Source organism: Solanum tuberosum, unplaced genomic scaffold, assembly GCF_000226075.1.
Source record: "Solanum tuberosum cultivar DM 1-3 516 R44 unplaced genomic scaffold, SolTub_3.0 scf00062, whole genome shotgun sequence".
NCBI classification, from domain to species: domain Eukaryota; kingdom Viridiplantae; phylum Streptophyta; class Magnoliopsida; order Solanales; family Solanaceae; genus Solanum; species Solanum tuberosum.
In genome coordinates this window covers 41,837-67,761 of record NW_006238987.1, presented here as the reverse complement: position 1 = coordinate 67,761, position 25,925 = coordinate 41,837, and the positions used below count along the sequence as shown (strand labels likewise).

General features: G+C 33.5%; 5 protein-coding genes and 1 non-coding gene across 6 annotated transcripts; 2 read left to right on the top strand and 4 right to left on the bottom strand.

Annotated features, from left to right (window-relative positions):
* Positions 1-604: 604 nt before the first annotated feature.
* Positions 605-4,355, bottom strand: LOC102600330 (transcription factor bHLH79-like). The gene is made up of 6 exons (XM_006344918.2): positions 3,643-4,355; positions 3,035-3,232; positions 2,887-2,952; positions 2,621-2,689; positions 2,460-2,531; positions 605-969 (listed from the first exon to the last, which is right to left on the bottom strand). The coding sequence occupies exons 1-6, from the start codon at positions 3,982-3,984 to the stop codon at positions 841-843; spliced, it is 876 nt and encodes a 291-aa protein (XP_006344980.1). The 5' UTR covers positions 3,985-4,355; the 3' UTR covers positions 605-840.
* A 5,142-nt stretch (positions 4,356-9,497) lies between these two features.
* Positions 9,498-9,579, bottom strand: TRNAS-GCU (transfer RNA serine (anticodon GCU)). Its single transcript has one exon. It is a non-coding gene; the product is annotated as a tRNA-Ser (tRNA).
* Positions 9,580-10,728: 1,149 nt separating this feature from the next.
* On the bottom strand, positions 10,729-12,148 carry LOC102600010 (uncharacterized). Its single transcript, XM_006344917.2, has 2 exons — positions 11,301-12,148; positions 10,729-11,208 (listed from the first exon to the last, which is right to left on the bottom strand). The coding sequence occupies exons 1-2, from the start codon at positions 11,958-11,960 to the stop codon at positions 11,047-11,049; spliced, it is 822 nt and encodes a 273-aa protein (XP_006344979.1). The 5' UTR covers positions 11,961-12,148; the 3' UTR covers positions 10,729-11,046.
* A 1,713-nt stretch (positions 12,149-13,861) lies between these two features.
* Positions 13,862-15,673, bottom strand: LOC102599462 (transcription factor MYB35). The gene is made up of 3 exons (XM_006344915.1): positions 15,508-15,673; positions 14,988-15,108; positions 13,862-14,833 (listed from the first exon to the last, which is right to left on the bottom strand). The coding sequence occupies exons 1-3, from the start codon at positions 15,641-15,643 to the stop codon at positions 14,047-14,049; spliced, it is 1,044 nt and encodes a 347-aa protein (XP_006344977.1). The 5' UTR covers positions 15,644-15,673; the 3' UTR covers positions 13,862-14,046.
* A 4,383-nt stretch (positions 15,674-20,056) lies between these two features.
* LOC102599134 (probable beta-1,3-galactosyltransferase 19) lies at positions 20,057-23,533 on the top strand. The gene is made up of 7 exons (XM_006344914.2): positions 20,057-21,180; positions 21,479-21,717; positions 21,802-22,092; positions 22,205-22,333; positions 22,418-22,591; positions 22,977-23,084; positions 23,162-23,533. Exons 1-7 carry the CDS (start codon positions 20,322-20,324, stop codon positions 23,369-23,371), a joined length of 2,010 nt encoding a protein of 669 aa, XP_006344976.1. The 5' UTR covers positions 20,057-20,321; the 3' UTR covers positions 23,372-23,533.
* Positions 23,534-23,790: 257 nt separating this feature from the next.
* Positions 23,791-25,813, top strand: LOC102598803 (uncharacterized). Its single transcript, XM_006344913.2, has 3 exons — positions 23,791-24,468; positions 24,558-24,643; positions 24,713-25,813. Exons 2-3 carry the CDS (start codon positions 24,590-24,592, stop codon positions 25,631-25,633), a joined length of 975 nt encoding a protein of 324 aa, XP_006344975.1. The 5' UTR covers positions 23,791-24,468; positions 24,558-24,589; the 3' UTR covers positions 25,634-25,813.
* The last annotated feature ends 112 nt before the right edge of the window (positions 25,814-25,925 follow it).

The window sequence follows — 25,925 nt, the reverse complement described above, 5'->3', positions numbered from 1 at the left end:
TTGTTATAGTGCTACTTAACATGCAATTGAGTCTTTATGCTACAAGGACTACAATATTGTAACATAGATGTGTAGTCTTTTTTACTTTCAATTTCAGGTAGAAATGGTTTGTTTGTGCAATTGTGTTCCAATAAATTTGATCAACTTTTAGAGTTCTCCATAATCCATTCGTAACAAAGCAACAACAACTACCAAACAAGTTGGAGACGAGTATATGAATCATCAACTCATCTCGGAGACAATGCAAATGCCTTAACACTTGCACATTACGTAGAGCCTAGAGCAAAAAGGACGATAGAAAATCAGAATAGACTAATACCTGAATCCCATTATTAATTGCTAAACTGACTGAAACATTTCCTAGTGAAGCTAAAAGTGTTGTAGACCCATTGAGTTTTAGATCTCTCTAACTGGGTAGTAGTTTGGCTACTACAGGTCCACTGCTATAAATAAAGTTGAAGAATCGTCTTCTGCTGCCTGCCAAACCTCTGCTTTTCTTTCTCCGATTTATGGCGCAATCTTTACAAATACAACTACTTTACCGGCTTCAAAGTTCAAGACTAATATGGAAATTAGAAATTTCTGTTCTTTGAGCAAGATTATATTCTGAGAAAGTTTGCTTAGTCTATTTCTTATATCAATACAAACATATTACAAGTACACTTGAGTTAGACGACATTGATCATACAACGATAATACAGACAATTCTACTGGAAATGATTATGATTTACACATTTAAGAATGGTTCTTCTATAGTGCTGCTGGATCCAATACCAAGGTTCTCTAAAAGACATCATGATGTTCCTGAATAATCTATGTTCCAATTCATTAGGGTATCTGTCATGTTGCTCTGTCAAAGCTGTTGCCAACCTGCATATGGAGCCACTCGGATTGTGCCCCTTGAGCATATTCTCTCGGTGCTTGAGTGCCGAAAATCATTCCAGTGGTATCAAAAGCTGATGGTGCTAGCTGAAAGAGAAGTAGAGGACCCACGAAATCAATAAAGTGGTGAGAAGCTTTCCACCCAAATTATACTTACCAAAACATGAAAAGAATCAAGCACTAGATTGCGTTGCAAGGAATATGAGTATTTTAGAGATTTACTTGATAATGAAAATACAGTCAAGATAAATAGAGTCTAGTGTTGATGCATGAATGAAAACATTAAGTATATGTAGTTCAAGATGGTGCGCATAAGGTCACACAAGTACAGCAGATCGTGGTTGAAGAGTAAATCATGTAGTCAATTTCAAAATAATAAAATCATCATACATAACAAAACAAAAGATTGAGAGGAATAGAGTAGTTGGGAAAGTGGGGCAAAAGAAGTAGAGTAGTAAGTACGTCATAGACTTTATTGTGGAGCCAGATGGCATGGAAGCCTATTGGAAAATGTCTACATCTGTCCTAAATATTACTACATCATTTAATTTCACATGGTAAAGTGCAGATCTAGCAATGCTGCAAAAAGCTAATACTTCACTTTCAATACTTATCCGTAAACATCATCACTCTGAATGCAGGATTGGGTAATAAAAGAATTGTAAATGGTGATGAACTTCAAGACCGATTCCCTCCGCCCCAAAAAGAACACATGGAAAAAAGCACAAGAAAAAGTGGTCGAGGCACATTTATCAGAAATTCAACTATGCGAACAGATACCATATGCAATCCAGAGAAAAATCTCAGCTGTTATCCAATCAACAAAGAAGTGGAACTTTGTATCGGATGAACCTTAATCTAAAGTACAAGCTTCCTTAGAAATGTAATTGGACGTAGAATGCTCCAGACACTAATGCAGGAATCTTCCTGTTGACACAACCTCAAGATAGCTGAATAGGACCAGTTTAATAGCAAATTGGTACATGAAAAAGGTCCATATCAAAAGAGAGCACAATCTTTCCTTGTTTCCACACATGGACCAGAGAGAGCGCATCATATTTCTTTCGAGAAATATGGTTGCATAGAGGTCAAGCACTCTTCAGATGCTTAAGGACGATAACAATATCAACTAATTCAATAACTTTTTATTTGACTTTCACATAATTTCTCTTTTTTTAATTATTTCTTTTTGAGAAAGACTATCACATAATTTCTCATAATCATTGTGCTTGAAACTTCTTAAACTTCTAGGTCCAGTCTTTGGGTGATAGAGATTTTCAACCGCAGCAAGGAACAAATATGATATACAAAAGAGCACAGTAAAACACATCTACCACTGTCAAAAGTTTTGGTTCTGGTATTTATCATCTCAATCTCCCCTAACAACTCTACAATATCTAAATTAAACAAAAAATCAGATAAAAGAAACTCCAGCAAATTTTTATCTTTCAATCAATAATCAACTCCGAAATTTGAAGGCTGGAACATACTGTGTTTTAGATCAACATAAATCAGATTCCATCTACCAGGTTTCTTAGATAAGGAAAAAATATCATAAAAAACACCAAATAACTTACATCTTTCGAAGGATAGGTTTCTATAGGGTGGTTCATCCTTGAATTGACTGCTTCAAGCTTCATGGACAAGAACTGGAAAGTTCAAGCAAAGCAGAGCGGATGAGGTTATGACTTGAGTTGATAAAAAGGACAACTTTAATACAGGGAAGATGAGGAACTACCTCAACTTGACGCTGTAGTGACTGGATATAATTTATTATTTCGTCAAGAACAAGTGCTTTTCCGATAACCTGCAAGAAAGTTGCAAACTAAATCTAGCAGAAAATGCAAATTGTACATGAAACATGCATTCAATCTTAACACAGAACACAAAATATTGATGGGGTTCCCCTCTGTAGATATATTAAAAATGTCACCCTTCTATAATATCCACCACTAGCCATAAGCTCAAGGCAGATAATAGTATAACTTCAAAAAGATTACTGACCTTATTACATCCAGGAACCAAATCTTGCAGAATTTTCATCCTCTCGCTGATCTTTTCTCTCCTGGCCTGATAAATTAAGATTCTGCTCAGCCACTGTCAAGAAATATTTGCACCGTTAAAAGTTAGGGAAGTTCGGAGAAGACGTTACCCTCTCTGCTAGACTGTGGCTATCAGTAGCTTGACCCCTTCTTGCCCTTACGTGGATGTAATCCTTAGGTGGCTCAGGTTTACTACTTTGTTCAGTCCCCTTGTTAGCCGTATGGGAACTTGATTCTGCTTCTACCTTTGAAGCACCATTTTCTTCTTTAGATTGGGATGCTTTCAAACGTTTGGCCACTGAACCATCCTGAACATAATTCAAATTAATATGAATATCAATAAGTTGCTTCATTAAATCTGAAAACTGTATCAAGATAAGAATTCGTCAGCTGAAGACTTAGAAGTAGAGTTATGAAATTTAAAGTTGATCCGAATAAAAATTGTTCACAAATTAGCACATACATCATGAACTTACACCTCCAGGATTTAGTTAGTACATGTTTGATTTGACATCGACACCAATTAGGATGAATGAATCGGGTTTATACACAACAAGCAAGAGAACAAATTACATACATAATTAACATGTAAAAGTAGCTCAATTCAACGATAAATTTTAAATGGTAGCAACGTGATACTAATTCAACAACTTCCAACGTCAAATCAACAGTAATCTATCCACTTAAGGAATAAAAAAAAAGTTAGTAGTGTAATTACCAAATCATTAGCATCACTAGTAGAGACAAACTTAGAAAAATCATCCTCCGAATTCATATCCCTCTTCCTTACACCAACATTACCTCCACCACCACCACCACCAGCTCCTCCACCTCCGCCGCTTCTTCCACTCTGCTCCGTCAGAGTAGATTCATTAATGGAGTTCGCAGCCGCTTCTAATAAACCCGTAAAGCTACTCATTCTGAGTCCCAGTCCTCCTCCACCAAGTTCACCGTTTCCTCCACCATTTGCCGCTGCGGCAAACGGCCAAATCTCAGCCAAGGTGTAAGAAGAAGGATTCGCCGCCGAGAATGAACCTTCGTTAATAATAGGTGGATCCATTTTTGAACAATTCACAATTATATATAAACCATAAATAAGAAGGATTAGTGTGAATTTTATTTAACACTAAATGAGTGAAATGGAAAAAAAAAAAAACCTAAGTGATTATGGAGGGAATAGAGAAGTGTAAAGTGAGTATGGTTTGAAAATGTTTGGGTTTATTTATTATTATGGAGTGAGAGTGAGAGTGAAAGTGAAAGCCATAGAGAGAGAGACAGAGACTACTGTGATGTGAGGTAGAGAGGGAAGAAGATGAAGATCAGGATGCGCACTGTAACCCCAGGCGCACTTTAGTACTCCCTCTGGCAATTAATATCACTCACTCTTTTTAATATTTAGCAAAAAATTTAACTTCACTTTCACACTAACATTTATGATTAGTGTTGAAATCAAATTAAATTAAATAAATTAAGACAAAACATTTATGAATTATTTCTCTTATGTTCGTGTTTGAAATCAAATAAATTAAGACGAAGAAATTTTAAATTAAGTTATTTAAAAAAAAAAAAAGAAAAGAGAACAGAGAGTGGGGAGGTATTGTGGGAGGATCTAAAAGGTTTTGTCGAGATGAGAAATGAAAACAAATCGCTGGTTTATGCTGTGTTGGGTACTCGCATTTATAGGAAGACACGTAATTTTCGCGGAGTATTTTTTAAGTTTAGGATTAAGGAGATTAGAGTGGTTAATAATGGGCGCGTGGGGATTAACGTATTATTAATCTGGATTATTTTTGGGATCACACGCCTTACAAATCGCAGATTAAGCAGTAATATAATAATGGCGTCGTGATTTACAGATGTGCATGCTCCGTATATTACTATACTCCCTCCTCTGTCCTTAATTACTTGTCCATATTTTCTTTTATAGTTGTTCCTAATTACTTGTTCATTTTGACAAATCAAGAAATGACAATTTTTTTTTACCTACTACACCCTCAATTAATTATTTTGAAAAATATAGAACTTATTGAAAATCTTAAGTTTTTAATTCAACTACCTCATAATTAATAGGGGTAAAATGGTAAACTCACTATGTCAATTATTATTTTCTTAATAGGTGTGCCAATTTAAAAGTGGACAAGTAATTAGGGACAAAGGGAGTATTAAATTCAACTTTGTTCCCTCGGAGTATTTCACTGAGATAATTGTATTAACGAGTGATAAATATTTTTTTAAATCTTTAATAAGATGTTTTTATTTGACTAGTAAATTTCATAAAATGAAGCTCATTACATTTAAACCACATTAATAAAATGGATATATGACTTTGATAACATGTTAAATTAATCGCGATGATTCAAAACATGAAAATTATTCAAATCATATAAAGAATTCAAGAAATTCGTACTTCTCCAAATCATTAGTTTAACTTGTGTATTTTTTTAATGTCTTTCTTATGTAATTTAATTAATAGGATCAAGGCTAGAGACGCACCAATAATTTGTTAGTAGGAAGGAGAAAGTAAACACAATTATTAAAACATAGGCCAGGATGGCATCCCATAGAATTTGCTGGTTTGGTTTGAATTTTGAAACTCCAAAATAGGAAAGAAAAAGTAAGTACAACACAAAGCCTAACAAATTCTAGTTTATTCTAAGTTTAATTTAAACCATAAATTTTGTTCTCCGTATATCTAAAAAATTTCCTCACAAGTTTATTCAAGTTTAGTACTATATCATGAAAAAATCTAGTTGAAAAGATAACGATGATGAATAGAAAGGTCATTTAAGTTATAAAAATAGGTTATATTTGATTTGAAAACATTAAAAGTAAATTGAATAAATGTCTAACCAAATCAATAAATTAACGGTTTATATAAATACACATATCTTGTATTTATTATATCGATACAAATAGTATTGAGTGTGAATAAATTTGTCCTCCTTTTTCCTTACCCTCACTCATCCTAATAGAAGTGTTTACAATTATTTTCATCTCTAATTAGAGACGATCAAAATTATAGAGTTTATGAATTTTGAATTTGTCATAATTATGTTTGACGATCGATCACATGCCTACCTTTTCCTCAAATAAAAGAATATAGCGTCACTAAAGTGCATGTGTTAGTTAACAATAACAAACACCAAGTAGTCTTAATAGGTTTGGACAATTAATGATAAATATGCGTGAAAAATCAATCATATAGTTTGGTATTAAAGAGATGGATAAGTTTGGGGCCACATATGATTAATACAAAACCCTAATTTGTCTTAGCAATTAGAGTTGCAAGAAGCTTTCATGATTCATCAAATTGGCCTAACCTCCCTCTTTTAAGTATTCAAGTAGAATTCTGTTCCTCTCTTTTGCCTAATTTTTCTTGCTTACCCACACACTTCAAAGTCAAGCAAAAATCAACTCACTCGAAAGTTCACTTTGAACTTTACTTAACATAGTATTACTTACATGTGCCTTTGATACTTCCTTCTCTACATTAATAATATATATAGGTTTTTTCGTTTTCAATATAATAATCTGGTGTTTGGTATTCATAGTTGGTCCAACTCAAAGGATGGGTAATGAATTTATGTAGATTCAATAGTTTTGCTTGGACGTTGCAAGTAAATATTTGATCATGGGCACAATTATTATTATAGTATATATTAACTTGAAGTCTTTGCAGATATCATAAACTTCAAAATTTTGAATCTACGTCTAGTCCAACATATCCATATTATAATATAGGATCCATAAAGGAGATCGAAGTGTTCCTTATCTTTGAATAAGAATAGAGGAATATCATCCATTCCGAACACGGTATGTTTAGGTCGTCATGCATGAAAGTGACAAACTCCTTCCCAAATTCCTTTGTACTACTTTCTCTCTTTGGGTATTTAAAATGTGCTCTAAACCAAAGGATTTGGTGTAGTGACTTTTTACGGCTTTTATTTGTAACTATTTATACCATCATGTCATCACCTTATGGTCCTTCACCCAATTCGAAAGTGACACATATGCTAAAATTCATCTTATTATTAGAGTATATTTTTAATGTGTTTATAAATGGAGTATAATATAATGTTCTTTTCGTACGTTCATTTCTTTTTAACCACTGTTACATCAAGATTAGAATATGGAACATTATAAAATTGTGGAACAAAACTTTGATCGATGGGAATTGATTTGTTCATCTTTCCAATATGCTTTTTATTTTTGTGAAATGTCAAATTTTCATTGGTTGTATATATTATATATATGGATGGGCTAATTCGTATGTTCATCATATGACTCTTTTTAATTTCCATATATGGTACGTTAATATTTTGGTGGCATCAACTTTATGACAGTCAAATGTAGTCACGGGTAAATTATTACTTACTCGTCCACTGAGGTGGAGCTAGGTGGGGGTTCGTAGGTTCGGACGTACCCAGTAGCTTTTCCGTAGACCTGGTATTTGTACTAGAAAATTAATTAAATATAAATGTATATTAATTTGTGAAATCTAACAAAATTGATTGACGGTATTAAAGAAAATTTAATTAGAACCCCCAAACTCTTAGTCCTGGCTCCGTCTCTGCTCGTCCACTTAACTAAAAATAAAGAGCTAATTCAAGTTTCAAAATTACTCTTATTAGTTAACTATAGAAATTATAAAATTAATACTACATTTATTGATCCTCCAGGAATGTGTCAACTGTAAAGTCAATATTGGACAAATTAAAATGGACGAAAAGAATATTATTTCTTAATTTCCTCAATATTCGTTAATTTATTTTAAAATTTTCAGAGTCGAACTTCTTTTGCTGAAAATGAGGTACAATTATTAGTGCATGATAAAGTAACATTTTTTCAAATCACAATTCTAAAGGTTTTCAAGCCGAATTGGACACGCATTTTAATTACGTACTATTTTCTAAATTAAGCAAGACATAAGTCACAAAGTGACTTTCTGACCTTCAAAAAAAGTTTAAAACCTAAAAATAAATAAATCTTGATGCTGACCTTCCCTCGTTGCAAAGCGAGGTCTGGATTAACAATGAAGAAGCGATCAAATCAGCATTTGAACTATATTTTTATTATGATTGTGTTTTATCGAGAAATTAGCAAAAATAAAAATTTAGTTGCTTGGGATTGACATTCTCAATTTTATGCTCCTATCAGTGCTTTTTTTATTTATTTATTAAATATATCCACTACATAATACATATATCAGATCTTATTTATTCCACCACAATACCTTGTGCTTCATTTAAGTATTCATTCTTAGAATTAATAATTTATAAGGTCTAACTTCTACGTAAAAAAATAATAATTAAATTTTCATATCTAGCTATGAGATCCAGAGAAATTTACAATCTTTGTTCTTGGGGTGAGCACTAATATGCTTACTGTGCAATAGCTCATAAATTACACCGAAAATGTAAATCGTATTAGACAAGTCTCCCACAGACTCACCTCTCAATCACTCAACCATGTCTTTGCGGGCCTCTATTTATTTCTATATTTCCTACTATTATTATTATTTCTAAGTCAAATTTTTTTTCTACGCTCATCATTTGCCAAAATAACTTTTTAAATAAGTAAAAAAAACCTACTTGCTCTGCTTATTTTTACTTGTCACTATTTGACTTGACACACCATTAAGAAAACAATTATTGATATAGGTATTTACCACACTATCCCGATTAATTGATGTTTAGTATTAACTCTTGGAAAATAATTTGGAGAATAGTTAATGCTAAGAGTAAAACATGGAAAAATAGTAATTGTCTTTTCTTGATGTATGTCAAAAGTAACAAGTAAAAATAAAAATTTATTTTAGAAATAAGTAACAAGTAGAGTACTTCTTATGTTTTTTGTAACCCGGGTTAATTTGGTTGGTTTAAAACCAACACAATATCAATTTATTTTTTACGTATGTATATGTATAGTTAGTGTTAAATTCTCTCCACTTTTTACTGCGATTGCTTTTCTATATTTTGAATCACTTAGAAAAATTATGGCTCCGCCAATAAAAATGCATATTTTAAATTACCATTAACCCAAAGAATTATAATCATCTTTCAATGACATTGAATTTGCTGGGCCACAAAACGTTAAAGCTGAAAACCATATCCCTTTCTCATTTCAAATTTAGCCCATCTTTATTCTTATTGTGCGTCTGCTGGAAAATATTAAGTTATTTTCTGATGTTTGGTTAGAGAAAAATATAAAATGGTTATTTATAATTGTATTATACATAGCAATCCAGGGCATGCAGATTATTGTACACATACGCTTGTTCTTACCAACAATGAAGCTACAATATAATTAGGAGTATTAATTTTCATACTAACTTTTTATCAAAACATTATCAAGTTTCTTAACATTATTATCAATTTTCCATAAATTGTTTTCAGAAACCTAATATTAATTGGAAAATGAGTGAGTAATTTACTTGTTTATTCGAGAAAAAGGAAGCAATTTAGCGTCACACTGCCATATTAGGACGTTCCCAATACAAAATAAATAAATAATTATCGCTTGGTGTGTAAAAAGGTTATTTCCGATAGGCCATCAAATAATTAAAAAAATATTCGTCGCCTGAGAGATTCGAACTCTCGCGGGGAAACCCCATGTACTTAGCAGGCACACGCCTTAACCACTCGGCCAAAGCGACACTTTGTTTATGTGTCCATTTTAGACATATTTATTTTACGACAAGTGATTATGATTCCAATTCTTCCTTTTTCTTCCTTTGGTGCATTGGAAAAGACTAAATAAAAGAGCTAACATCTTTCATAAGCTACATTGCTTAGATAATCCAAGAGCAAAAATTCAATTTCTTTAATCGCGTCATTGCTTACAAGCATATCCATCTTGATGGCTTTCAACAAGTATTTGCAATCTTCAACTATTGCCCCAAGAGGGTGATTCAATATGTCCTCGTGTGTGTGTGTGTGTAAAGTTAGATTGCTAATAGATAGTTTACTTGCCCATTGCCTTTGATAGTTTGAGTTCTTGCTTAATGTTATGGTAAGCTTTGAGACAAGTTTTATTTACTTGAATATTCTAATATCCATTTTCTTTGGTCATTACCAAAAAATTCTTTCAAAAAACAACATTTCCAATTTGTATCTTGGCACTATCATTAGTACTCAATTTAACATTTCCTACATAAGGATACGACCAAGCTATCAACACCACTTCAACACTTACAATACTCTGTTAGAAATATTGGTACTAGTGAAACCTTTAGTTAACTAGATAAGTTGGAGTTGCTGATGTTTTTTCAAAAGTACAAGAACTTATTTGATTGGCGAACAAGTTATCCCGAGATTGGTGAGATAACAATCCTATCTCTTGACCTAAAAAACAACTAGCCCATTTTGGATTTAGGAAACTACTTACTTACTAACTATGATAGATATACACCGACAGTCCAACATAATTTTTTTTATACAGCTGATGCAAGAAGAAGATCAGCCAGTATGCACAACTTGGATGAGCTAAAGGAAATTTGAATTTCACATGTATGATTCCAATTTCTATCTTACAAGTAGGTAGCAGGGAACACAGTAGTAAATGGAACTGATCAACCCCTCCCCTGTAAAAAAATCATTTCTTCCCCTTTGGCTTTGGATTCCAGTACATCAAGAATCAATTGGGGCTTTGAACACGCAAAGGGTACCAACACATTCATTGGTAAGTGGAAACTTTTCAGTAACTTTTTCAGAACTAACAAGATATGAAAATTAAAGTTAGTAAAGTCAGTTCATCTACTCAGACACCCAAATCTTTCTGCAGTATGGTAAAAACTAGAGAGTTATCCTCATAACTTCCATTGATGGTCCATTTACTAGTACTGTCAATCACTCCATCATGGACACCACCATTAAATAATTTTATCTACTTTCTGCGCCAGAGGACAAAATGTAACAGTATACAATTTGTTACTCAAATATGCCAATGATCAATACACTACACTTCCCTCTTTAGAGAGGGCACAGTTAAAGGAACTATAGAACTACCATTGCTTTTTTTTTTAAATCAAAGCTGATGTACAAAACTACACAGACAGAGATAGCAAACTTTTTTTCGCAAAAATTTCCCTATGCTAAAAGGAATTTCATTTCACCTCAAGATTTCAACTTGATTCTGCTTTTTGTACAGTAGTCTTGAAAAGGAGTACATATAGCTTGTGATCCATGGAGAAATATATGAAACCACCTACTGAATGTGTGACAAAAGAGCCAAAACTGGTCCCTACTATACAGTGCCATGCTGGTCCATAGACCCCATCAAACTCCTAAAAATCAAGAAAAACACAATTTTAAACAAAGTAATGAAAAGCTCAAATCTCATAATCACCAAAGATTGCACAATCATTGAAGTGTTTACCTTTTTTAGGGAAAATCCAAGTGATTTAGAGGAGAACTTTTCCAAGCTATCATGAGCTTTTCTTGCAAAATCCACAGCATGAATCTGCATAAAGGGTGGCATATCAACAGACACAACTTTCACACCACTACAAGAAAAGAAATCAGCTAACTCAGTCTGTGAGCAACCGAATGATTTCCTCCTGCCTCCACCATTCAAAGACAAGGAAAAAGATGGCCTTTGTTGAAACCCCTTCAACTGTTCACTATCTTGGTCCTTGGATAACAGAGCTAATGCCCTTTTCACATCCACCTCTTTCTTCAACTCCTTCTCCTTATTGGGTATTTTCTTGATTTCACCTTTTTCTTGCAAGACAATAGCTTTATCAACATCCTTCTGCACATATCTCCTCCCATGTTGGCTTTTTGACTTGGTCAAAGCAGAGCATGAAGAATCAAAAGCAGAGGAAGCAACAGCCAGAGTTTTAGCCTGTAAATGAGTGTCAACAGGAGGTGGATGTCTATGGCCAGATTTGAGGATTTTGTGATTTGCATAAAGCTTGGAGAAGTGAGAAGAGATGTTTTGGATAGTTGGGGTGGGATCTGGTGGGGGGTGGGGCTTGGAGTTTGTGGTGGCGGAGAAAGGGGTAGGTTTAGGTTGCTTTTTGAGAGTGGGATCCATTGCAGGAGTTGCAGCTAAGGTCTAATTTTGGGGATAACTAGAAATGGAAGAGGAAAGAGTAAAATGGGAGAGAAATAGTGTAATTTATTGTATTGGAGAATGTGCTAGATATGAAGGGGTGGGGGGCAAGCGTTCAACTAGTTCACTGGATTGGGACCTGTGATAGTTGAGCTATAGATCTGTTTTCCCCCCCTATAAGTTAAGTGCGCCGCTTGCGGAGAAAAATAAGGCACATTGTTAACTTTCCTAGTTGGACTATTATTTATTATGCGGTGTCTATTTTAGGTGACGTTTCTAATAAGATTTTCTTCATTACTAGAGCTAATATCTGTGGTTAAGGATGTTACACCAGCACCACAATCTATGTTGGTCGCTATTTCTTTTGGCAGAAGTAAATTATTATTTTTGCAAATAAAAAGTGATGAAACATAGGTTGATTGGTCACTATATTAATAGTTTTTTTTTTTTAATAAAAAATAATAATAATATTCTCTATTTTAATTTATTTGACCTATTTTTACTGAATTTTATAATTTTAAATTTAAAATATGTGAAATGAATTATAAAATTTCTAAAATGAACCTACTCTGATTGCTCGGAGCAACCGTCATTTAGATGGCATTTACAGTCAAACCTTAATATTGGGTGTGTCATATTTAATGATCCATCAAAATCATGTATTCGTTGCATCAATCCTAGAAAGCAACAAAACGTGAGTGGTCTGTTCTGGTCAACAGCGCCTAACTACCTAACACTAGTTGGCAAATTTTGAATATAGGTGAGTTGCTTTTCTTTTGCTTTGTTACCGTCGTACTACACCTATTAAGAAAGTAATTATTGACATAGTGATTTTATTATTTTATCTCTATTAATTATGAAGTGAATGAATTAAAAATTTAAGATTTTCAAGAAATTATATCTTTTTCAAAGTAATTAATTGAGGGTATAATAGATAAAATTATTTTGTCTTTTTTTGATTTATCAAAATGGGCAAGTAATTAGGGATAACTATAAAAAGAAAAATGGACAAGTAATTAGAGACAAATGAAGTATATTGAATGTCACCTACATACCATCAATGGACCAATTTTTTCAATCAATTTTGAATCACTTGTGGTTTCCATGTTAGTTTTCGTATCCCTAAACTAATTCCCCAGGATATCTGAACCTCTGACCTCCCAGCATCGCCACCAAACAATTGGTATTAGCTAACCTTTATCCACCAAAGACTAAAACAAAATGGAATGTATCACCTAGTGTTTTTGTTTTTATAGGGATTTGAACACGAGATGACCTCATAGCAGAATGTGCAAAAGACTTCATGTAACGTTTTTTAGTACTCCTCCAGTCTTATGTTCTCAAGCAGAATGTGCAAACAAAAATACCACGTAAGGTGAGGATGGAATGAAAGGGATGGGAGGTGCAGCAACAACTCTTGTAAGAATAAGAGCAGCATGGGTTGCCCATACATTGCACAAGAGCATACTCACATACTGTTGTTGACAAATTTCAAAATTTTACTTTTTGTGTCCCACAAGTAGAGTAAGATTAAAATCCATAAGCCCAACATCCGTTTGAATTGGAGAATTGTTTCTCACCACATCTTGAACAAATAACAAATTTCGAGATGTTATAAACACATTTCTAGATTCAAAAATTAAGCCATGGTGCGGGTGTACTCTGTAGTATTCAATAGGGCACCAGATAACTCTGCCTACCAAAACTTACGTAGATGTGACCTCTTTGTTTGTCTAGCAATCAATGTGACAGGAGAGTTTAAAAACAGAATGCAGCGGAAAGAAATGCTGTTTCTTTTTATGATGGTGTTCGAGAATCGAAAAGTAACAAGTTAAACTAAAAGGAGGTTGTATCTACTAAAAACTCATTAGATGACACGAAAACTTAGATGCTTTTCTTGTTCACTTGTTAGGCAAACACAATTCAACAATGTATCACTGCAACAGTTTGGACCAGTCCCAACTCCCAAATTGGAATATATCAAATAGAGAAATTGCATTAACTTAGCTATTGGAGACATAAAACAAAGCTAAGTCTAATTCTTGGCCATCAATTAGTGGCATTTTCACTAGTAAAAGGGATCCTCAGAGAGGCCAGGAAAGTTCAAGAACATTTCATTTTCACATTCTAACATGGCTTCGACAAATGATGTGCCCTTTGTAGATAACGAGGTTTCAAAATCCTTCATTGATGGCACGTTGTTTGATCCATCCTCACCTCCACCACACACTAACTTTTCTTCTATGGTTAATGTGTCCTCTTGATCTTTGAAATTCGATGGAAGAAATGCATCGTCAAGAAGATAGTCACACCAGTTTACTTGATTTTCAGCTAATGAATGAGATGCTGATGATGAAGACGAAGATGACAAAGGCGAAGACGTAGAGCAATCAGTTATAGGAATTGGATGATGGGAGAAAACTGCCTTTGGGTAATTGTAATTTGAGGCCTCTGTTACAAATTTTATGGCTTGTAACTCCGAAAACAGATCAACAGGAGGTTGATTAATATTGCTGGAATCTTGATTGTTGCTAAAGAAACATTCTTCTGAAGCTTCTGTTTTTGGCAGCTTCACACAAAGGCTGTTAAAATTTTGGAAATTTTGTAAAGAATGTTGAAGTTGTTCTGGTCTAGACATAAATGCACCTTTTAGCTCTCTGTTAAGAGACACGAAACGCGTTCTGGCTTTCGGGAAGCCACCAATGTTTCCATAGTCAGTGAGAATTTGTGAGAAAGGCTTGTGAGTAACAGGATCAATCCCCATTGCAGATAGCTTTTTTTTCAGCTTAGTGTTCCACAAGTTCTTCACATCATTATCTGTTCTCCCAGCTAGTTGTTGTGCTATTATAGACCACCTACAATATTTTAAAGTGTCAAAACTATAAGCTAAACGCAATATTTGTCAATACACCTTCAAAAAAAAATTGTTTCATTACTTCAACGCGATGCTTATTAACTAGTTTTAATTAGCTAAGATGAATAGGCTCGAAGTATTCAGAGCGTACACACCTGCTTCCTATAGTGGCATGAAGCTTAATGATCAGTTCCTCTTCTTGAGGCGTAAAGCTGTCCTGTTTAAGATCAGGCTTAAGACGATTGTTCCATCTCTGCTTCTGACTCCTCCCATATCCTGTTAAAAAATGCACTCATTTACAAAAATCTTGTAATTTAGTACTCGGCAAGCAAATTGTTAATGAAATGAATCTTAGGCCTAACTAACTCAAAGTGGCGAACAAAATCGCCCATAATCAAATGGAAAAAAACAAAACCATATACCCTCAACCAATGTAGCATGTTTCACATGTCTAGATCAGGACAACTGAAGTGTGGATAACATAACATCAGAGCCAACATTGGGAAACACAAAAGCATTGATGGGTCCTTCTTTAATAATATGTTAAAAATGGATTGCGAGCATAAGTACTCAATCCCCAATGTTAGATCATCATGTAAAGATTATACAAGACCATATAAGGAGACAACAACTCATGGTCGCCCACCTACAGATCGAGTTTCATCGACTTTGTACCTGATTTCTTAGACATGGTTGCCCAATTACCAATTCCATGTTTGATTGAGACAAATGTAGATGTGTTAGCATCATCTTCTGTCCAATTACATTTTCTATTATGTACCTTATCATTACAACAAGGAGGTCTCCCCATCTATAAATAAAATTTATATTTATAGAAGTGAAAACAATATATAGATGAAGGGAAAATGAAAGAATAGAATGTTGAAGAAGAGATAAGAATTAATAACAAGTTTTGAACCTTCTTATGGATGCCCTAAAAGAAGGCAAGAAAAGCATGAGATCACTTTCCATTTAACTATTTTGCTTGATGGAATGTATTTTCCGTCAAACAGTTTTTAGATGAGTTATTAAACAAAGCTCAAAAAATATACAAGTTTCAAAGAGCGTTTGAAATAGGTTCGAATTGGGTGAATTAATTTGGTTAAACATTGAATTATTATTTTGCAAATAAACTATATAATAGTAAATACATCTCTCTTTTAGTTTCATAGAGATCACAAGTTTTTGAGAATTATTATTATAAACAAATGTAAATTAATACTGTATTATTCAACTAAGTAAAGAATATATGAAAATGACCATTTGATCTCTGCTTAAAACCCCACATCTTTGGCATGATAAAGAGCTAGCTATTACTAATATACTTCATGTTGGAAATTAGTTTGATATCTACTATTACCTACACTTAGGAGCAACATTACAAAGGAGACTCGCGTTTGAGGCCAGAATTTTCACTTAGAAATTTAAAATATAAGGAAGTAAATATAAAGATGTGCAACTCCTGTTTGAAGGAGAGTATGCGGAACACATCTTCATCAAAAATTATATTCTTTAGTTATATAAAAATATTCAATAGGGTAACTCTGTCTACCAAAGCTTATTAGGCAGACATGACATTATATATATATATATATATATATATATAATTTTATTTTTACATATTGATACACTTTAACTTTTATGTGATTAAATTTTTTAATATTTTAACACCCCTTAATTAAAATTCTAGCTCCGCCACTAACTCCAATATAAGTGTAGACCAAAGGTATCTCACGTTAGAACAATACTAAAGTGACTTTTCCAGTTTTAGAAAAAAGTTATACTATTTTTAGTAATTGAATGACTTTTTTGTTACAAAATAAACAAAAATAATTTTATTATATTATTTTCACAAATTGAATGATTATAGAACAATCAACTCTACAAAATTATTAACCTATGTTATGAATTTTGAATTACATAATTTGATTAAGCATAAAATTCAATGTTTAATTATCTTAGTGTAAGTAATTTGATTAAATAGGATTAGAAATACAAAATGGCATGGAAATAACTTGTTCACGAAGTATCAACTCCTATTTCAGGAAGAGTATGTGGACTCCAATATGAGTGGAGACCAAAGGTTTCTCACGTTAGAAGAATACTAAAGTGACTTCTCTATTATTATTATTTATTAAAATTAAAAAAATGATTTTGTTAAAAAAAAATGTCACTTTACTATAATTAAAAATAACTTAACTTTAAAATTCACTTTTTACTCTTAATGAAATGATTTTCAAATACACAAATATGTAATGATTGTTTTGGACCACAATTTTGAAGAAAAAAAAATCATTTTATTCTTAAACATCATGTCAAAACAAAGAGTGTTACATGTAATGAGATGGAAAGAGTACCATTTTTTATAAATTGAATGACTTTTTTATTTCTACTTATTATTTCCACAAATGGAGTGATTATATAAGCAATCACTCTACAATACAATTATCTTATAGGTAATGAAGTTTTGGGTTTATCGTATAGTTAGAAATTAGAAGGAAACAACATACATAAGTATATTACTCTATTATATTTGAGTTGAAAGATTCTCATGGCTGTCAAATAATAATAGAAAAATAGTAGAAAGAAATAGTCCGTCCAACTCTTTCACCACTGGAAAATAAAACCGAGTTGTCGACAACGGCGGCCAGAAGAGACTAATCAAATACACATTTGAATTTTTCAAAAACAATGTTACAATCATACAATTATTAGACCCTCATAAGACAGGCAAAAATTAAGACAAACCTTATGCCAAATGCCAACTCTCAACAACAAATGAAAATGAATGAGTTATAATATGTTGATGTAATCATTATAATTATAATTATAATAGAAACTTTACTATACATGTCTCGTAATATTCTTTATGAAGAGGGAATAATATAACATGTGGCGCACAGCTTATACTATAATCTTTCCAGATAACATTTTCTCAAGGGACATGTATTCCACCATAAAATATTACTACTATAAATCGTTGTCATTCATTTTTGCTGTTAATTTCTAATACATTAATATATATTTATTTCATAAAGTAATTCTTATAGTTTATCTTCTCTTTGTTGTAAGTAGAAGAAAGTTTAAAATATTGGTTCATGTTTGATGTGAAAAAGAATTGTATTAAAGAATATTAACTAATTATTATATCGTTAGTTAATGACTTTTTGTAAAATTATGTATATTTAAAAGTTTATAATCGTAAATATTTATTCATAAAATGTACATGGAGATATGCAATTTATTTATAGGCGCCTTAAGATATTCTAATATCTTGTTAATGAACCATGACTTGCTCATTTGGTAAGATTGTATAAAAACTGTGTAATTTTTTTTTTATAATTTTCACAACAACTAGTATGGTTTCATGTTTATGGAAAAAATACAACCCTAAAACATCTAAATTGTATATCCAAACAAAAGTTCAACTTCAGACCGATTTAATTTTAAATCATGTGTGAACGAGACGGAAGACTCTACACCAATTAATATGGGTGTTTTTATTTTATAAAATATGTATTTTTTGTTTGTTATTTCTGAATGGACATGCAAAGTCTATTATAAATAAGTAAAAATAAATGAAGGAAATGTTTAACTAAGAATATTGAAATTTCAATGAATCGAGATTAAATAAAACAGTATTTTCTAAAAGATTAGTACTAAAAATACATATTATTGTTAATTCAATGTTACATGTGTTTAAGTCCCAAATATGAGGATCAAATTCAAACTTATCAATAATTTAGGACTTTAAAATGCTATTATCGATTAGTGAAAAGAAGACAAATACAAAAACAAAGACCCTAATTTGTTTGACATTCATAAGCTCTGTGTGAAAACTCTTTTTGCCAACACTACAAACCAAACAAATGCCATCTAAGTGACATCCTCCAATTAAACTCCGGATTTTACTAAATACATCCCTTTGTTTTATTCGTTTCTAACAAAAAATGAACTTTCATTTTCTTGTCCATTTTTGCTACATTAATTCTATAGTGCAATTAAAAGTGAACGGAGGGAGGGAGTAATAATTGTATTATATTGCAGTAAAAAATAAAATAATAATAAGTTATTTATTAAGTGATAAAGTAATTACACATGCATAACACGTGAATAACACATTGTTAATTAAGCGATAAATAGTTACAAATAGCACGTGAAGACTGAAATTATTATATATCATGTGATGTTATTCTCAAAAAAAGATAGTTTGATTTTTTGATATACTTGAAAGCTCTAGCTAGTGTGTTAGTATACAAAAAATTTGAACACATTTAGTTTAAAGTTGTACGATTAACAATAAATAGTGAAAAATTCCTATAAACATCAAATTTTATATACAAAATATATGGTATAGTTAATGTGAATGCCTACTATTATGAAAATTTTATACACTTCATTAAAACTAGTTAGCTTTTAAGCTTTCATTATTTATAAATATCTAATTAGTTTTATTTTTCAAATTAGATTTGCGTTGACTACAACTAAAAAAGCCCTTAATGTTTAGTTCTAGTTTAATTATAAGGAAACTAGTTTGAACTAGTTTATAATTGTTATTAATTTGTTATTACCAAACTAATCTATATAATTTCAAAAACTTAGTAATTAAAAACAGAACTTATTCACAAATTGATTTTGGCTACAAAATTTGTTAAAATACTTACTACTTAATAATTCGTTGTTACCAAAATTCTACGTATATCATTTCAACAGCTTATTCATTATAATAATAAAAATAATATGTCTAACAAATAAAATTTTATTCATAAATTGACTTTGACTACTAAATTGTCGAAATAATTTACATACCAAATACGTTTTGGAGATGTAATCCAAGGCAAGTGTTATAGATCTTGACTCATTTAGCTAATCCAATTATATTAAACTTTTGAATATGAAATTTTAAAATCTAAAAACAATTAAAATATCGTAAAACCCCCAAAATTATACTAATTCTAAAAATACAAGAAAATTGTTTGCGCATTAAGAAAAGTATAGGACCTAATAATAAATATGCAAGGATTTTAGGGGCTTTATATGAAAATAAGTAGCAAACAATTAATTCTCCTTTTTACTAGTATCTGATAAAAATAGACAAAATATTCTTTTGGGTCCCTTTCAAAACACAAGTTTTTTTGTTTTTTTTTTCTATTTTGAATTGAAAAAAGTTTGTTTATATTATTACTCTATACTATATATTAGTAGTAAAATTTTGTTTCAATGAAAGTATACAGAATCCAATAGCCTCTGTTCTTCTTTCATTTCTCTCTATTTATATCAACTTTACTTGTTTAAACGCGTTTGTGATCATGTTTTTCTTGAATTATTAATTCTTCTTCTCAACTGGTTTCCCTCTTTCTTGGCCAAGCTGTATTTTTTTCTGAAACTTTCGGAGAAACCCATTTCAGTTTTCTATTTATTTATGACTATTGGCCATTGAAAGAGGGATTTTTGCAGTTTTTTTTTATTGTGGGGGTTGAATCTTGAAAATGAAGAAAGCAAAATTTGATATGTTTATGTCTTGGAGTCGGCAAAGATCGGTCCAAGTTTTGATTTTTATAGCATTTGTTTATGTGGTGTTGGTGGGTTTAGAAGTTCCATTTGTTTTCAAAACTGGGTTTAGTTTAGTTTCTCAAGAGGGTTTTGCTAAAAACCGTCATTTGAATTCTAAAACTTTTGTGCTTGAGAGTGAAGAGTATGTGGAAGAAAGGAAGGCCCCAAATCGTCCTGTTGATGCGCCAGTTAGGGTTCTGGATCAATCCAGGCCGGAGAGAAGAAGAATCAGAGAATTGCACACTTTGTTATCGAATTTAGCTTTTAATGGAAGCTCCGTGAATATGAATAGCACTGATGGGTTTTCGGGGATTTTGAAGTCTGCAAAAGAGGCATTTGATGTAGGTAAAAAGTTCTGGGAAGAGCTTGAATTGCACCGACAAGAAGCGATTCCTGTAGATTATAATAACAAGACAGAGGAATGCCCACATTCGATTTCGATTTCCGGGTTGGAATTTCAGGAAAAAGGGAGAATGATGGTGTTGCCATGCGGGCTTACTCTAGGGTCCCATATTACAGTTGTTGGGAAACCAAAGAAGGCCCATCCGGAGCAGGACCCGAAGATATCTTTGCTGAAAACTGGTCAATTCTTGATGGTTTCACAGTTTATGATGGAGTTACAGGGACTGAAGACGGTTGATGGAGAGGACCCACCAAGGATTCTCCATCTCAATCCGAGATTGAGGGGTGATTGGAGTGGAAAGCCTGTGATTGAACAAAACACTTGTTATAGGATGCAGTGGGGGACGGCTCAAAGATGTGACGGCTTGAGGTCCAAGGATACGGAGGAAACTGGTGAGACAATGAATTCGGTTTATTGCTTTTACTCTTAACTGCTCCCTATGTTTTATTGAGTAATTGAACTTTAAATTTTGTTCATTGATGTAGTAATTTAAGCTAAAAATCTGTACTTTGGGTGAAGTATGGGGTGGTGGATAGGAGGTTATGGCTATGCATCTCTCTGTTGAAAGTTTGACTATTGATTTTGAAGTATTGAAGGAAAAAAATTAACTGAGAATGCATTGTGAGTTGCACTGTCTGTTGTATTGGTGAAGTAGCTTAATGTATAGGTAACATAGGTTATCTTTTGCAGTTGATAGACAGGTTAAGTGTGAGAACTGGATTCGAGATAACAACGACACTCATTCTGAGCAATCAAAGTCATCGTGGTGGTTAAACCGGCTTATTGCTGGGCGAACAAAGAAGATGTCTATTGATTGGCCATTCCCATTTTCAGAGGAGAAGTTATTTGTGCTAACGCTTAGTGCTGGCTTTGAGGGTTATCATATAAATGTTGATGGGAGGCATGTGACCTCATTTCCATATCGAACTGTGAGTAACATACTACTTAGTTCAAGTTCATATTGGAGTATTTAATTGTGGACTATTTTTAAGGTTCTTTCTTTGTGCTGTCAGGGATTTGCCCTTGAGGATGCTACTGGTTTGTCATTGAACGGTGACATTGATGTTGATTCGGTGTTTGCTGCCTCCTTGCCAGCAACACATCCCAATTTTGCACCTCAAAGACATCTTGATATGTCAAACAGATGGAAGGCACCGCCTCTCCTTGATCAGCCCGTAGATATGTTCATTGGTATTCTTTCTGCTGGCAATCATTTTGCTGAGCGGATGGCTATAAGGAAGTCTTGGATGCAGCATCAGCTAATCAGATCTTCAAATGTTGTGGCTCGATTCTTTGTTGCATTGGTAAGTTGACATAACGGTAGCATATGGAACCTATTGGAAATATTTATTTCTATTAATATTGGTGTTGGTGCTGTTAAAATAATTACTTAATCTTGAGATGGATTTTTGACAGCATGCAAGAAAGGAAGTTAATGTGGAGCTAAAGAAAGAAGCTGATTTTTTTGGTGACATCGTCATTGTTCCTTATATGGATCACTACGACCTCGTGGTTCTGAAAACAGTTGCCATCTGTGAATATGGGGTACGTTTCTGGATTGCCCCTGAACATTGACATTAATTTTGTCCCCAGAAAGTTAACCTCATATATACGTTTGGTTTTTTGCAGGTCCGTGTAGCATCTGCCAAAAATATCATGAAGTGCGACGATGATACCTTTGTGAGAGTAGATGCAGTTATCAAGGAAGTAAAGAAAGTGCCCGAAAATAGGAGCTTATATATTGGAAATATCAATTACCACCATAAACCCCTGCGTAGTGGTAAATGGGCAGTAACATATGAGGTAAGAGCTTGGATCTTCTTGTGCGTCTCTTCCTCAAAATCTTTACCTCATATTAAAAGATCCTATGCTGTTGTATAGTTTTAGTCTTGACTCCTAATTCTGTTATATAGAAGTGCATAGTTTCATATGCCTCATTGTTTAACATGATAGTGAGTAATCAAAATGCTTGAGATAGGTGAGTGTTCTCAAGAGATTAAATGGAGGGTATATAGATAAAGGATGCACCAGTTTCACGACATATGCACTAGCCAAAATAGTTGTCTGGTTGCTTCCTTCCCCATTAATTTGTCTCAATAACGCTCTTAGGTTTAATTTCTGTGGCCTTATTGAATCCTACGAAATCTGAGTATCTCATTTCGTCTCCCATTCTCTCTTTTTTTCTCAGGAATGGCCCGAAGAAGATTATCCAGCTTATGCAAATGGACCTGGCTACATAGTTTCAGCAGACATCGCTAACTTCATTGTCTCAGAGTATGATAGCTATAACTTAAAGGTAGGCACAAATCCCACTCCCCTTCCATCTGTGTCACAGTTCAATGAAATATCTAACAAAGCTCTCCTGACTCGCAGTTGTTCAAGATGGAGGATGTAAGCATGGGAATGTGGGTTGAGAAATTCAACAGCTCAAGACCTGTGCAATATGTACACAGCTTGAAGTTCTCCCAATCTGGTTGTGTAGAAGATTATTATTCAGCTCATTATCAGTCACCTAGGCAGATGATTTGCATGTGGAACAAACTACAACAGCAAGGGCGACCCCTTTGCTGCAACATGAGATGAACACAATTAGAGATTCAGAGAAAAGTAACTGAGAGTTGAGCAGAGAAAGATGTAGACAAGTCTTGCAGTTATAGTACCACCATCTGTAAACTTTCTGGAATCCTCAGTTTTAGATATGATACGGGGCTACTTAGGGGCCCTTACAAAATTCTTTCATTGTTATCTCTACCGTCTCTCGTTTTTCTTTCAATTTTTTGAATACATTTTCAACCTCATCTCTGGATGTATAGAAGTAGGGACATACATGTGCAGAGAGAACCAATCCATACTTTTATATCCATCCTACATAGCATAGAATCAGAGCTTGAGATTCATGCAAGTTTTGCTATCTCCTCTTAGCTAGAAAATTCATTTTCCATAACTTTTGGTTTGTCTTTGAGGTATGTAGTTGACCTATTCAATGTACCAAAAACACAGGCGGTTGTTGAGGAAATGTGGGGTAGGTTCTGCTTGCTATGTGGTGACCATGGTTGATTTTGAAACATGAAAAGGACTAATTGAAGTGACAAAACATAGACATTTTGAGGTCAATGGCTATTGACTATTCATTCCATTTCAAAGGAGAATAAAAGCGTCACCAATTAAAACTTGGAGCAGTGTATATTATTGATGGACTGCGATTGAATTGGAATATGGGGACTACCATACTCTTTGTGGGGGCTGAACTTGTTTCGTCTTTCTTCTACTTTTGGCGTCAAATTTTACTTTTCCCTGTCTTCCATCTTATAATAGGCTTTCTTTCTCCAATTTGAAAATGAACTTACAAGCATGTTATGAATTTTGAATACCTACTAAACTACTATCTTTCTATTCACTAAAATTTAGTCAAAATCAGCTACATATTTTATTTGGTTGTAAAATTAATCCATAAAAATATATTTATGACTATCCTCAAAGGAAATACGTGTAATAGCCCTACCTTGATTCGTTCAATCCGTTTAAGTTTGGACAAGTTAAAGCTCAATTATTTACCTTGCTCTAACATGCCCACGTAATGTGTTGAGAATGCCTTTAGCTGCAGTTAGGTTGTTAAAGACAACGTTGAAACGTGGAGAGTAGTATGCGCTAAACGATCAACACGTCTCATTAGCATGAACGTACGTGCCCTTCCTTAACCGTTTCCACCTCCATTAATTAAAGTTGTCAATTCTATCTTAAAAAATCTCACTTCTCACTTCTCACTCAGTAGTTGCAGCTTCCCAAGACCAAATTTCTGCCATGGGACAAGGCGAAGATTCGAAGACTAAAAATGAATCCAACGTTCAAGTTCAGGTACTTGTCTCCCTTTTTTACTTTTGTTCTTATCTAGTTTATTAATTTTTCTGTAATTAATGCCTGTAGGAAAGAGGGGAAATATTCTTCTTTTATCGACCAAAAGTCGGCAAACAAGAAGCACATGGCTCCGACGATGTCCAACGTTTATACATAGTTCTCCGTCCAGAGTCCGGCGAGCATTCCGTTGAAGTTAAACAAGATCCTCATTCCGGCAAGGAAGGTGAAGAACTTGGTTCTCACATGGAACCCAACCGTGATATTTCTTCCGATAAGGAACATTCTGGCGGTGAGGGAGGATATGGGACAGAAGAAGTTAATATTGAAAAGGAGCCTTTGCTCCGGTTAATTGTAATGGGTCGGAAAAGTCTCCCGGATCCTAGCAAGAAAACAGGGCATCGTCCATATTGGGGTTTTGTGGAAATGGTGACTACGAAAATCGATGATGTAAAAGCAGCTCTCAAAGGGGAAGAATACGACACGGCAACTAGAGGGCACCGTGTAGTTGCTCCAGCTAGAGCTGTAGGAGAAGGAATTTATCGAATTTTGAGGCATAATCCGAAGAAGAAAATGCATACCCATTTGGTATACAAGCTTGAATTTCCAGCTGAGGATGAGAAAAATGAACCTCAGGAGGAATTGAACATAAAAAGAGAAGGGTCATTTCTGATTCAGGTTAAGAACCCGGAGCAACATGGAAGTGGATCGCAGTTTCGCGGGCTTCAGAAAAAGAGGAAAGCTACATTTCCAGCACACTTGCAAGGTGAATTTGGGCATCTGAGGTACCATCCGGCAGACCCACCGGATTTTTTGAACTATGAAGGGTGTGAATTTCTGCTGATATCTGCTTCTGATGATATAGAAGAAGAATTGGGGTTGGAATTGAAGACGGAAACTGAAGCAGAACATGATCCGTCCTGTTTGGATTTAGTGAGGACTTTTGGTGAAACTGCTCCAATTCGCGCTCTTCTTAGAGGCACTTGGGTTTGAACTTGGTTTGTAGGATTAGTACTGATTATGTAGATGTTAGTTTTAGATGTAGAAGTGCACTCTGTAAATCGTAAGACTTGTGTAATTAGCAACACTTCTCTTGATCTTTAATTTTGTTTTGCTGTAAATTAGGATGTTTAACAAGTTAATTCCACGCAAATACTAGTCTATCTGGCTTGATTTGCAATGCTATGTTCTCCAGTAGTTATGTTACACTACTCGCATACTATAAATTATTTCATTTAGGATGAATGCAGAGGTCATAAGGAATTAGACGACAGTTACAAAAGTT

Coding starts and splice junctions, on each gene's coding strand:
- LOC102599462 (XM_006344915.1), bottom strand. CDS start 15,643: ATGGGGAGACCTCCTTGTTGTAATGATAAGGTACATAATAGAAAATGT. Junction 15,109..15,507: donor AACCATGTCTAAGAAATCAG/GTACAAAGTCGA, acceptor ATTTTTTAACAG/GATATGGGAGGAGTCAGAAG. Junction 14,834..14,987: donor CATGCCACTATAGGAAGCAG/GTGTGTACGCTC, acceptor AAAATATTGTAG/GTGGTCTATAATAGCACAAC.
- LOC102599134 (XM_006344914.2), top strand. CDS start 20,322: ATGAAGAAAGCAAAATTTGATATGTTTATGTCTTGGAGTCGGCAAAGA. Junction 22,334..22,417: donor TTGCCATCTGTGAATATGGG/GTACGTTTCTGG, acceptor GGTTTTTTGCAG/GTCCGTGTAGCATCTGCCAA. Junction 23,085..23,161: donor ATGATAGCTATAACTTAAAG/GTAGGCACAAAT, acceptor CCTGACTCGCAG/TTGTTCAAGATGGAGGATGT.
- LOC102600330 (XM_006344918.2), bottom strand. CDS start 3,984: ATGGATCCACCTATTATTAACGAAGGTTCATTCTCGGCGGCGAATCCT. Junction 2,690..2,886: donor TGGTTCCTGGATGTAATAAG/GTCAGTAATCTT, acceptor ACTTTCTTGCAG/GTTATCGGAAAAGCACTTGT. Junction 2,532..2,620: donor CACTACAGCGTCAAGTTGAG/GTAGTTCCTCAT, acceptor TGAACTTTCCAG/TTCTTGTCCATGAAGCTTGA.
- LOC102598803 (XM_006344913.2), top strand. CDS start 24,590: ATGGGACAAGGCGAAGATTCGAAGACTAAAAATGAATCCAACGTTCAA. Junction 24,644..24,712: donor AATCCAACGTTCAAGTTCAG/GTACTTGTCTCC, acceptor TAATGCCTGTAG/GAAAGAGGGGAAATATTCTT.
- LOC102600010 (XM_006344917.2), bottom strand. CDS start 11,960: ATGGATCCCACTCTCAAAAAGCAACCTAAACCTACCCCTTTCTCCGCC. Junction 11,209..11,300: donor TTGGATTTTCCCTAAAAAAG/GTAAACACTTCA, acceptor CTTGATTTTTAG/GAGTTTGATGGGGTCTATGG.